A 13,122-nucleotide genomic window follows, 5' to 3' on the forward strand; every position below is an offset into this window, starting at 1 on the left:
TGAAATCCAACGGAGAATCACTCTTGCCAACAAGTGCTACTTTGGGCTGAGTAGGCAATTGAGAAGTAAAGTCCTCTCTCGTCGTACAAAGATTACACTCTATAAGTCACTCATCATGCCTGTGCTGGTGTATGGCGCGGAAGCATGGACAATGAAAGCATCTGATGAGGCGGCTCTTGGAGTTTTCGAGAGAAAGATTCTGCGAAAGATTTACGGACCTTTACGCGTTGGTGATGGCGAATATCGCAGACGATTTAACGATGAGCTGTATGAGCTTTACAACGATATAGACATAGTGCAGCGAATTAAAATTCAGCGGCTCCGCTGGCTTGGCCATGTCGTTCGGATGGACAGAAACGCTCCTGCTCTGAAAATATTCAACGCGGGCCGCGATGCTGGTAACAGAGGAAGAGGAAGGCCTCCTCTGCGTTGGAAAGACCAGGTGGAGAAGGACTTGGCTTCACTTGGCATTTTCAATTGGCGTCAGTTAGCACAGAAGAGAAATGACTGGCGTGCTGTTTTGGACTCGGCCAAAATCGCTTAGGCGGTTACAGCGCCAAATAAGAAGAAGAAGAAGTCGCTTTTTATTCCAATCGGGTATAGTGGTTTTCTTACCTTTTCATAATCGTTTCATATTTAATATAATACAAAGAAAAAACACTTTATATTAATTTTTAAGTTCACTTGCATGATTTTTATTTAGATATTTTTTTATTATTTGTAACAAATTATAAAACTCTTATTCTAAAATAGTTCAATATTTAAATGCCTTTAATTTGCAAATTCATTTTATTTGTACATTTGTTTCTCTAGGACTTTAGTTAATATAACGATATTTTGTAGAAAAAAATTGCACTTCATTAAATTAAAAATTAAAATTTTTCTTATTTTCTAGTTAAATTCTTTCTTATTCTAAAACAGTCAAATATTTACATTAATTATGCTTTCTTATTCTAAAACAGTCTAATATTTTTATGTATTTCATTTTTGAATTCACTTTCATTTGTACATTTGTTTCTTTAGTCTTTTAAGTTATTCTAAAACAGTCTAATATTTACATTAATTTTATTTTTAAATTCATTTTCATTTGTACATTTGTTTATTTGTTCTTTAAGTTAATTGGGGTATTCACAACGGTGTCGTATGTCGTAAACTTTAAACGCATAAAAAATATATTAAGGGGTTCGCAAGTGCCATCAAAATCATAGTATTAATTTTTGAGGTGTAAAAAAATATTTGGCTGTCGTTTCAAGTTCTCTAAATATTTACTTAAGCTTTTAAAGTTTACGACATGCAACAACACTACACCTTTGTGTATGCCTCAAACATAGATATTTTATGGAAATAAATTGCACTTCATTAATTTCATTAATTCAAAAATTAAATTCGCTCTTATTTTCAAATTAAGGTCTTTCTTTTTCAATAACAGTCTAATATTTACATTAATTACTCTTTCTTATTCTAAAACAGTCTAATATTTTTAATTCACTTTCATTTGTACATTTGTTTCTTTAGTCTTTTAGTTAATTCCAAATTCCGTACTTTCTTCTTCTAAAGTAGTCTAATATTTACGATAATTTCATTTTTAAATTCATTTTCATTTGTGCATGTGCTTCTTTGAGATGGATAATAAAAGAATTCCAATTTATAAATTTGATTAACTTAAAAATTAGTTTTCTGAATTTTTTTTCTTTTGTCGATATGCCTTTTTGAAAAATTTTGCCTTTTCAAATTTAAGTGCGTTTCTGACAGTGTCTCCGGCGTCAATCCCTTAAACGGCATTTTAGCAATGGCTCCTGAAAGTGGAAAAAAATTTTCCATGTACATATGTGTGTAAAATTGTAAATAAAAACTTTTAACACCTGCAAGTGCACCATAAAAGTTTGGAAAGGATTTAAGTCCAACCTTTCCATGAGATCCATCCACATTTAATTGGTTGATTACCTCTATTTTTAGTAGCGATGAAATATTTTTAATGTTGTTGCATAAAATGGATGAAATAGCAACCTCCTTTAATATCGATAAGTTTAAAAAGAGAAATGAAATTGATTTGAAAAGCTTTATATATTTAAATGTATGTATGTATGTATACATATATAATTTTTTTCTTATAAAGCATTTCAAATATTCAGCAAATTTCTACATTTATAGATAACGCACATAAATATCTCTGTTGGCAGAAGTTATTTTGAATTCCAACGCTTGCATTTCAGGTATATCGCATACCGGAAAGTATTTGACGACTGCTGTATTTTGCGCTTCTTGACGCTCCAGTTGCTCTGTAGCCACCTTTTGCCCGGCTATTGCATCCATGATCGCGGCGTTTTGGGTTTCCACCACATTGTGCAGGACTTCTATTTTTTTATCCATTGCTTGCAGTTGTTTTTCAAACACGTTACAGTGACTGCAACACACAACTTGGAAAACTTCTTGGTTGGTTTCTAAATATGAAAAACATATGCGATTTTTATTATAACTAAATTATTTTGATAATAAGGTGAATATATATAAGGTTTTAAAACTTACCATTTGTTTGTATGGCCGATGTTGATACGCTTATTCTCCGTGATTCTAAAAAATATAAAAAGATATATGTATAAGGGAAGATGTATGTATGTATGTCACTGAAAGGAGTTATTTACCTATAGTGCATTCACTGGCCACACTAACGCGTCTTGAGCTGTTTTCTAAGAGGATTCTATTTTCGGTCGCATCTAGAACATTATTTGATCGATATACTTTAATATCAATAGAAATTACGCATACTTACATTTTGCCTTTTTTATCGGTACTGCCGCTGCCGACGTGCTCGGGGTTTGCGCTCCATATTTTTTAAAAAGGTGCTGGAGTAAAATAAAACGATTATTGATTTTAACTTCCTGCGCATTTAGGTACATTAATATTTTCATTTGCCAGAATTGTCAAAAGTTCGGAAAGGATTTTATGGGACATTTAATTGCGAATAGCCCACATTTTAAGATTTTCAAAAAAAAATATTTTCAAATCCTCATTTACCGAATTACATGGCACATCTTCTCCACTTTCGACAACTCCAGCAATGGACGCAATTGTGGCAATCTGCGCATTTTCACTTAACCTGAACATTTCACGGTTATTTTCCCTTTCTTTAGGAACCAATCTTCTAAGATGACGCTTACTTACCTTATTCATATTTCTCGCTAATTTATCCACTGTTTCTTGATTTTAATTCTCCTTTTATTTATTAATTTAATTCAATTTTCCTCAAAATACTTCTAGAATCGCTGGTCAACTTTATATTCGGCAAGTGAAAAACATCTGTTGCAAAACTAGAGATCGCCATCTACTGATTGTAGTTATCGATATTAATTTGCCATTGGTGTGATACACGATAAACACTTGAATCGCTGCTAGCTTCGAATCCGCAAACGTGCGCACAATTGCGCGATTTTTTCGCGTCGGATTGCGTTGTACAATGCACTTATTTTCCCCTTTTTCGTATATTTTTGTACTCGGCGTGTCCACATAATATAAAATAGGATTTTTACGACCGTATTCTATTAGGTTTCGTACATCATACATTTTTTTCTTCGCATTTATTGCTATGACATTTTTCTTCCTCTTCTTTGACGCCTTCAAAACGATGCAGGAAGCGTTTGGAACGCGTCAAACGAGAGGAACATCCATTTCTGCACGATACATACGATAGTATAGACAAAGAACGTAGATAATAAGACGGGACAACTCGTTATAATTCTAGCGAAAGTGCGCAACCTTGCCTTCTCTTTTCATCCAATCAAAAAACGTACTAGGGCAAAAGAGAAGGCACACACCTGTTGCTCACTTTCGCTACAATTATAACGAGTTGTCCCTTATTGTTATCTACGTTCTTTGGTATAGATATTATACCATCCCGTAATTATTGGCTATCTATAAATTATGAAAGACAAATTAGTTACTTGAATTTGGCATCATTCGTTTTTTAATAGGTTACGTAGTTCAGAATTTAATAGCTAAACGGTTGGTATTCTGACTTATGTGTACCGAACGACTTCGGACTATTTCTACCCAACCGACGTTAGCACCTCATTTGTGAAAATGTTAAGATTTTTGTAATGCAATCGATAGTTCGTCGATTGTTCTTTAATGTTCGTCCATTTTTGACGTTTGTTCGTTAGCCAAAGATTTATAATTTTATTATTTTCATTTGTTAACTGTGATAAATCGTTTTTTCGTCGTTAGTTCTCATCCCTAAAATCGACCAAAAGCCATTAATAAATTCATAATTTTTACTTTACGTTAAACATTATGTAAACGTTTAAACAATGATTGGAATTGGGAACGCATCACTTAAAACTTTTAAAGAAAACGCAACTCTTCTCCTTGCAGCAACTAGATTTATGTGAATTTTCTTTTAAAATTCAACAGATGTATTCTTTTACTAGTAAAAAAAATTAAAAAATAATATGATGAACCTTTTTTCGTCAATAACCCCTTTTTTGCGACTATCTGAAAGTTCTCACCGGCAACACTGGTCGGTTGGGGCTATTTCTGATTAAATTCTGTAGTACGGGAACAGGCTAATTGTCAAACTTTATTAGTGTTGCCAAAATGTATTGTAGTGCGACCTAAATTTTTGAACTTTGCTGCCAAATTTTCTAAAAAATAAACAATAAAAGTGGTGAGCATACTATAAAACCCATTTATTACATTTTCAACAAAAAAAATGCATACCGATACACCTCGGTTATAATGAATTATATTTGATCGTTGGTTTTTCTTAATTAATCGATAAATTGGATGTTGGCAGGACCGTCGCTGGAGAATGTTGACAACTTGAGATTTTTGACAACTCAAAATTGCTTTATTTATTTGCTGTGGGCTTTTATTAGGTGCGTTCGTTTAAAATCTCCAACAGAAACCAACCAACTGCCAAATTCTGGCGAAATGTCATCTGTTCGCTCACAAGAGAGAAATATCCAAAATAGAACGCGAACAGAAAATTTGCAGAAACTTGCAAGTTAGACGAACAGCTGATATAAATTTTGTTTACATACAAAAGTGTAAAATTTAAAACGTACGAAAAGTCATCGCAAAGTGTTATACTGACACAGTTTATTGATTAAACAAATAACTACTTATTTCTTACAAGTTTAATTTGTCGCATTTTGTAATTTTTATCTTCCAAACCATCAAATTAAATTTTGTGATTTGCGTAAATGCCAACCAGCTGTTTTTGATCAGCTGTTTCCCTGTTGGCAAATTGCTGTTGGCAAAAATTTTTCCAACAGAAACTAACAGCTTCCCCTCAAAATGAAATGTCACTTTGCTCTCTCAATTTCCCCTACTTTGTAAGTTTTTTGCGTACGCGAACGCAAAAACCTGTAAGTTTTGGTTAAACATGAACAATTAACAGCTACGCGAACGAACCTATTATCGTTTAAGCACAATAAACAGGTATATTATTAATTAGCTGCAGAATATGACTAACAACATTACTAAGTAATAATTGCTTCAATATTTTGTAGTTAAGAGCGCTATGGAGCAAGAACAACAAATGCGGCCACCAAAGATGATGGGATGCTTTTGTGAAGGAATTTGTTTTGGTTTGTGACCAGGACAATATCTATGGATAAACATAACACCGATATTAGTCGTTGTTGGTGACGTTGTTTTAGATTTAGACAGCTTAAAGGTAAAGGATTGATTGTACCATGACCTGTGCTAAATTTATTGTGTTCTTTTGCAATAGAAAGATTTACCTCGTAGCTAGTGGTTTGACAAATTCGATTTCCACCATCTTCACTCGCGTCCACAGAGAAAAAGTATTCAAACTGTTGAATTTGTCGCAATTAAATTATACTTGCAAACATCATCGTGTTATCTCATAGTGCCGGAGTAATAACATGCCTGTAAGCGAAGTGCTAGTAATATGGTTCTTCCAAATAACAGAATAACTGATGTGGTTTTAGGTTCATGAATTTAGAGTGTTAATGACCTGTTCAAAATGTGCCAACGGCGTGGAGCGTGTTTTAAACAAGTTAGGCGATAAGTGGAGTTGAGCGAGACAATGATGGCAACGAGCGATATGTGTACAATAAGCTCCAAAGTGTTTCCTCTTTTTTATTGGTATCAGTGTGTATTATAAATACATTAATTGGGCTTACAAATTAATGTACATACGTCCAAGACAAATTATTTGCAAGTATTACAAATGTGAAAATTAGTATGCCTTATGCGTGTGTAAAATACTTGTACGGAATTGTACAAAGTTGTTAGCCAAGGCTTGTTTTTTAAAAAGTGTTAAGTAATTATTAATGTTAATGTGTATTAAAAGAAAGGTAATTCAATTGATTTTCTTCCTGTTATAAAATCTTTTCAACATATAAAATTTGTTTGTAAAAATTTTCAAATTTTGAGTATGCCTTATGCGAGTGTAAGATACTCGTACGGAATTGTACAAAGTTGTTAGCCAAGGCTTGTTTTTTAAAAAGTGTTAAGTAATTATTAATGTTAATGTGTATTAAAAGAAAGGTAATTCAATTGGTTTTCTTCGTGTAATAAAATCTTTTGAACAAATAAAATTAGTTTGTAAAAATTTTAAAATTTTGAGCATGCCTTATGTGAGTGTAAGATACTCATACGGAATTGTACAAAGTTGTTAACCAAGGCTTGGTTTTTAAGTGTTTTGTAATTATTATTATTAATGTATATTGAAAGAAGGGTAATTCAATTACCTTCTTTCTGTTATAGGGTCTTTGAATAAATTAAACTTTTTTGTAAAAATCCACAATTTTTGTATAGTGGCTTATTCGAGTGCAAAACACACGGGACCTTATGAATATCAGCTAAGCAAGTTTTTTCCTAAAATTTCAGATCTTTTACTTTTTGAAAGCGAGTAAAAGGTGTGAAATTTTAAAATAAACCAATTACTTATTAAAAAAAAATAGTAATTATTAATGTTAATGCGTATTAAAAAAGGAAACCTAATTTTTTCTGTGATAAATTATTTTTAATAATCAACTTTTGTTATAAAACCCTCAATCGTACCCGTAGGTGATGAGTCGAGACTAATTGATCTCCAATAATACCCGTATGAGACTAGTTGCGACTAATTAATGCCCAATTGTACCCGATTGAGACTTATTCCGAAGTACTCTCTTTAGAGATTAGTCGCACAATTTTTTGTAGGGTAAGAATCTGCTGTAACTTCGGCAGCGTTGGGTGAAAATAATAGGACTTTTACTCTACGACTTTAGCAAAGTTAAAGGTAATAGCTAATTTGCCGTTACTATGTGTCTACATACATATGTACATATATACATCTGTATATGCATGAGTTTAAGTTCAACAGCAACTGGAATTTTCGAGATTAACGGGGGTTGGAAAACTAGGTCTGCTTTTATTTTTTGTATAATTACCGGGCTACCGCAATATATTTATATAAATATACACATGAAACATATGGGCTTACTCAGCCATGGGTGCTTTTACTTAGCCGGTTTTGATAAATTTTTCCGTTCCGCCTCTTCGGGTAGGGGTTCTGTCCGGTTTGTAGTGAAATTGTTGGTAGTGCTGGGGTCGCACCGCTTACGCCTTTGATGATCCAGTAGGGCGTTCTCCGTTAAGTGCAGGTATACTGCTGGCGGTCGCAACGCTTGAAAAATGTGTTGTTGTTGCAGGTCTGCTGCTCGCAACGCTTAAAAATTTTGTTGCTGTTGCTGGTATACTGCTCGCAACGATTAAAAATTTGTTGCTGTTGCAGGTATACTGCTCGCAACGTTTAAAAAATTTGTTGCTAACAATCTCACAATTGTATCGTTTTAAATTTTGTAGTATTAATTTGCACAATTGTCAAACTTTTTCTCTTTCCCACAAGAGCACTATTTAATTCTAAATCTTTGTCGTTTTCGTTTGATTGTTTTAATTTACCAAATTTTGAAAAATATTTTTTATTTTGGTTTTTTGTAATTGCACCACTGTTTAATATGCCTTGGTATCGCAAAGCAATATGTTGTTGCTGCCGGTATGCTGCTCGCAACGTTTAAAATATTGTTTTTTAACAAAATTGGTGCTCGTCTTTAATTTTGTTATTTGTGTCGTTTGTTTGTTTGATTTAACTTTTTCACTCGCGTCTAATTGTTTTTTTTTCCGCAAATTAAATGTCTTTTTGTTTTATGATTTCCCCGATTGATTTTATTTCGCTCACTGACCTATCTTACCGTCCGCGCTTTATGGTTTCTCGCTCGCTACTAACTTGAGTGACTTTTGTAATAGCCCAAGAGGCCGCCCATGGCTCGAAGGACCATGTTTAATATTTGGGTATCTGAATCCGACTGTGCAGCGCGCATAAATAAAAAGATATAGAGATTTGTTTATTACAAATTCAAAATCGAAATTCAGATTTATTAGTTTAATGTGATTATACGTTAGAGTTTAATTGATATATATGCACGAGTTTAAGCTAATTTGATTTGGTGATGTTGTCGCTTGGGCGGCTGTTGAGCAATTAAAAACTAAATCGGGGGTGGGCGGATCGGGCAAGGCGCGCGTTGCCAACTACTCTGGTACCCGCCTGGCCAGATGAAATTAAATGGGCAGGAATTACAAGGTTAAGGGCTCATGTCTGCAACAGATAAATTGTTTGAAATGGAAGACTTAATTCCTATACATTGATATATCATAGAGGCGCGAGCTCGCCCCTAACCTTTGAAGTTCACCTTCTAGGTAGGTATATAAAGGCAGTGTCACACGATTGGTACATTTGTACATTATTTATATTAGGCTATTGCACATTACGTCAAATGATTACATTTTCTGTGCGAAATGAATAGCAGCTAAATACTGATTTTTCTTAACGTAAAAGGGTTGCAAACGTTAAAAACAGTGTAAAGTCAGTGAATAAAATGTGAAAGCATGACCTGAATTTCGTAAAACCGGCCTTTTTATGTTAAAATGATGAGTATATGTGTTTAGTCTTCATAAAACACTTCATTTTCAATTGAGGTGTCAGTATTTCCCAATTCTAGACTAGGGTTGCCAGATTTTTTATGTGCGAAATCACTACGTTATACTTTTTCATGCCAAAAAAATCAGTACTTTTCAGTACACTTTTATTCAAAGCAAAATTATGAATGTAAGTAACAGATAATACTTTAAACCGCCAGAGTATTTGTTTTTAACAATGTTTTGGTATATAAATAAAATAAAGTTAATAAAAAATAAAGGTGTTATTCATTTTAACATGAGTGTACACATCATTGTACACAGAAACCAATAAATTATTTTATATGTATGACATTTCGAGGGCCTATATTCAATACCCTCTATCTGCAATTTTCACAAAAACTACTTTGTGATCAATGATTGGATCTAAACCAGATTAGTATGGGACCACCTGAGACAATGATCGGATACAATGTGATACAATGATCGGATCTAAACCAGATTAGTATGGGACCACCTGAGACACTACCTTTCCGATGCAAAAAGAATTATTGAAATCGGTTGACGTGGTTCAAAGTTATGCGGTAACATTCATAAAAAAAACTATTCCGACGAACTGATAACCTCCTCCTTTTTGGAAGTCGGTTAAAAAGAATTCATTTGACATGAAACACGAGAAATAAACCAAAATTTTGATTCAAAGTGAACTTGAGGACCTGCCTGAATAACTGTACTTGTTCAAATATTAGCTTTGTTCCACACGCTTTCCGGGCTGCTCCGGTATTTAGAACGTAAAAATAAGTTACTTTCTCAAAAGTGTCAAAAGCGTGTCAACACTAGGGCATTCAATCCCGAAGCATTTTACCCATCCCGGAATTCGAATCCCGGAATCCCGAGACTTTGGGGACTTCCACTTCATCACAACTTTTTACATTTTACATAAGTTTCGCCTTTTTCAAACCACACAGATTCATTGATTCACATTTGGTCTTAGGGGAGCATAATGCCCCTTAGTAAAAGAGTACGTAATTTGATGTTTAAATATTTTTATTCTAAAATATCTATATTACTTGTCAAACACAGAAATCCTTTTCCAAAACAAGGCCAACAAAGTAAAGTGAAGAACAACTCTGCCTCACTGTAAAAGCTTGTTGTGTTTCTATTGCTACCAGATTTTTCGTTATTACACAGTTCTTGCGCAAAATAGATTTGTTCCACATGAGCCCGCGGTATCCCGCTAGAAAAATGGGTAATAGAGAGCGAATACGTTCCACTTTTGGATCGTAAATGGCTTTGAAATAACAGCTGTTGTTGTTTAAATCCGAAAGAAAATTTTATAAAACACAAAAGTGGAAAATACCACAGAATCTCGGGAGTCCCGAGCACTTTTTTGAGTCCCAAAATACCGGGATCAAGCCCTCGGGATACCGGGACCGAGGGATGTTATTTAATTTACAACCAAACAACATTCAGACACTGTAATGGCAAATGGTAAATTAAATTAAATTAATTAATCCCAACGGTTGTTTACCCTCCATTCCCGCCGAACCGACACGAGGGGCGCAGTCCGCATGACGTCCGGAACTTTTTTTTTGTTTTTTTTTTTTTAGTTTTTTGGTGCCGAGTAGTGGAAACAGGAGTTTGTTAATTGTCGAGATCTAAAACTATTCAGCTACAGAATCAAATTCATCAGCTGATTGGATATGCTAAAGATAGTATTTCAATTACTGAGAGTGGAAATGATAGTTTTCTTTACAGTAATAATCGAGTCCGATATGTCAAACGTGCGGAATGAGAGTTAAAATCTTGATATAAACAACGGAATGATTCGTTTAGTTCAAAATTAGTTTTGCATGGCTTCAAAAACAGAGGTCGAAAGTGTCTTGACACTCGAGCGGGAACATTAAAATTTACCTCAGCCAGGAGGGCCGGGCTATTAATCAAGCCTGTCATCTAAGGGTGGGTAACTCAGCAAATTTATAGGAGTTGACTCAATGACTCCAACTCACTTTAAGGAGTCAGTTCATTCAACTAACTCATTTGACTCTTTGTATGTTACACTCATTCGTATCGTAGACTCGTTTTGAGGCATAGATGCGGTATAGCGGCCGTTGAGATAAAACAAAACTTTAAAGTGGGCGTGGTCAGCTCCTTTCTACTGATTTGAAAGGTGTAATTTTTTTTGTGTGCAAATTAATAGGGCGGTGCGAGGGGGAGGGTAAAGGTGGAATTTTCAATATTTTCAAAAGCTTATATTTCGAAACCTATTGTACCGAATTTCAAAATGTGGATATGGTTGGAAAGGCAATTGATTTGATATGCACATCTTTATATATCTTAAATACAAACATATTTCGAGAAAAACTAAAAAAAACGAAATTATAAGAATTTGTGAGATTTGACATAACACCCGCAATACAAAATACATGTGGTTGTTGTTGTTGTATTCTTGCCACCACCTTGTATAAATTCGCCTCGTGCAAAAACAAAATGCAAGACTTTGCCATGCTAAACACTGTGGCGAAGCGAGAGAGTTATATGGACAAATATGAGCCACTATGATTCAATTGATTCATGTGAGCCCTACGGCACCAACTGAGTTACTGAGTTACATTTTTTTTGGACAGGGAGTCTGAGTTACCGATTCACTTATAGGAATCAACTCAATAACTCAACTCTGAGTTGAGTTACCCACCTCTACTGTCATCAATTTTACGATAACTATTATATCTAGCATTTCTCTACGACTTGCGAGTGTAGGCAAATTTATGAGCTTTAGACGACTTGTGTAAGGGGGGAGATTGTTACCTGAATCCCAGTTAAAGTCACGCAATGCAAAAAGCAAGAATTGTTTTAGAATTGATTCAGGTCTAACTATTGAATAGGTCTAACTAAAGTGGTAAAAAGAGCTTTTGTAACATAAGGATCTTTGAACTCTTTTGACCATCGCTTTACAAATGCAAAAACGCTTTGGCTTTATTGACTGTAACATTAAAATGATGGTTGAAATTGAGTTTGGAGTTATACCAAGATTGACAAAATTGGATACCTGCTCCAGATTATAATTTGATATTGAATAAACAGCTGGTTGAACAGCCCTCTGAGAGAAACACATAACTTTACATTTTTGAAGGTTTAGTGGCATATAGTTTGCATTACACCAACTAACCCCGTTGCTCAGATCCGCCTGTAACAAAGACCTTTCTTTGATAGAGGAACTCTGTGTATGTGTGTGTTCACATCATCGGAATACATTAAAATTTTTGAAAGTTTTATTATAGAAGAAATATCATTGATGAACATCAGTAACAGAATCGGACCAAGGTGGCTTCCCTGAGGAACTCCTGAAGAAACTTTAATGATGTTGGAAGAACAATTATTAACAATAACTCTTTGTGTTTTATCAGAGAGGTAAGAAGAGATCCATTGAAGAAGACTGGGCTGAAAGCCGATTAGGTCAAGTTTACGGATGAGTAACGAGTGACCTACTTTGTCACGCTTTACTGGAATCGGTGTATATTACGTCGGTATGAGCATTTTCTCTAAAACAGTTGAGACATGAGTTGTAAACTTCAATAAATTAGTGAAGGTAAAAATCTACCTTTAGAAAACCCGTGCTGAGATTGTGAAATTGAAGAAGATATAGAATATGTCAGCTGATTAACAATAATTGCTTCGAATAACTTGGAGATAGCGGAGAGAGATAGTTTTCTATAGAGGACCTGCTGCCGTTCTTGTGAAGTGGTATTATAAATGACTCCTTCCAGGCTGACGGAAAAACGCCCTGTTTTAGTGCCAAATTGAATAGAGTTGTTAAAGGCTCGCAGATGTTCTTAGCGCAGCTTTTAAGAAAACAGGTCGGAATATGATCAGGTCCAGGCCTAAATGACGCTTTTAAAGTTTTTAAATCGGAAGATATTACTGGAACATAAGCAGAGTTGATTGGACAAAGCTCGAACGGATAGTCTCCACTTATAGGGAAGTCTACAGAATAACTGGGCTTAAAGAACTTGGCAAACATATTGGCAATGAGTTGGCTGTCGCTAGACACAGTGTTGCGATAATACATAGCGGACGGAAAACCATGTACTTTACGCTTTGAATTTACGAATCCATAAAATGATTTAGGATTGTTAACTAAATTCTTCTTAATTTTACATAAATATGAATTATAACATTTCTTATTTAATGCAAAGT

The 13,122-nt window shown here is 34.4% G+C and overlaps 1 protein-coding gene and 1 long non-coding RNA gene across 4 annotated transcripts; one reads left to right on the top strand and one right to left on the bottom strand.

Annotated features, from left to right (window-relative positions):
* Positions 1-1,600: 1,600 nt before the first annotated feature.
* On the bottom strand, positions 1,601-3,333 carry LOC118745707. 3 transcript variants are annotated; one of them, XM_036479320.1, is made up of 7 exons: positions 3,163-3,332; positions 2,771-2,843; positions 2,643-2,714; positions 2,527-2,571; positions 2,161-2,441; positions 1,863-2,010; positions 1,601-1,796 (listed from the first exon to the last, which is right to left on the bottom strand). In XM_036479320.1, the coding sequence occupies exons 1-7, from the start codon at positions 3,169-3,171 to the stop codon at positions 1,663-1,665; spliced, it is 762 nt and encodes a 253-aa protein (XP_036335213.1). In that variant the 5' UTR covers positions 3,172-3,332; the 3' UTR covers positions 1,601-1,662. The 3 variants fall into 3 exon arrangements, with proteins under 3 accessions (XP_036335213.1, XP_036335212.1, XP_036335214.1); XM_036479319.1 differs by having other exon boundaries at positions 1,601-2,010; positions 3,163-3,333; XM_036479321.1 differs by lacking the exon at positions 1,601-1,796 and having other exon boundaries at positions 1,862-1,946.
* Positions 3,334-5,346: 2,013 nt separating this feature from the next.
* On the top strand, positions 5,347-6,862 carry LOC118745891. Its single transcript, XR_004993732.1, has 4 exons — positions 5,347-5,436; positions 5,508-5,674; positions 5,732-5,891; positions 5,952-6,862. It is a non-coding gene; the product is annotated as an uncharacterized LOC118745891 (long non-coding RNA).
* The last annotated feature ends 6,260 nt before the right edge of the window (positions 6,863-13,122 follow it).

Source organism: Rhagoletis pomonella, unplaced genomic scaffold (genome assembly GCF_013731165.1).
Source record: "Rhagoletis pomonella isolate Grant_MI unplaced genomic scaffold, Rhpom_1.0 Rhpom_scaffold_00009, whole genome shotgun sequence".
Taxonomy (NCBI): Eukaryota; Metazoa; Arthropoda; class Insecta; order Diptera; family Tephritidae; genus Rhagoletis; species Rhagoletis pomonella.

Excerpts from the sequence above, each read along its gene's own strand:
- LOC118745707 (XM_036479319.1), bottom strand. Across the intron at positions 2,715-2,770 it reads ACCGATAAAAAAGGCAAAAT|ATGCGACCGAAAATAGAATC; the intron begins GTAAGTATGCGT and ends ATAATGTTCTAG. Across the intron at positions 2,572-2,642 it reads GGCCAGTGAATGCACTATAG|AATCACGGAGAATAAGCGTA; the intron begins GTAAATAACTCC and ends TATATTTTTTAG.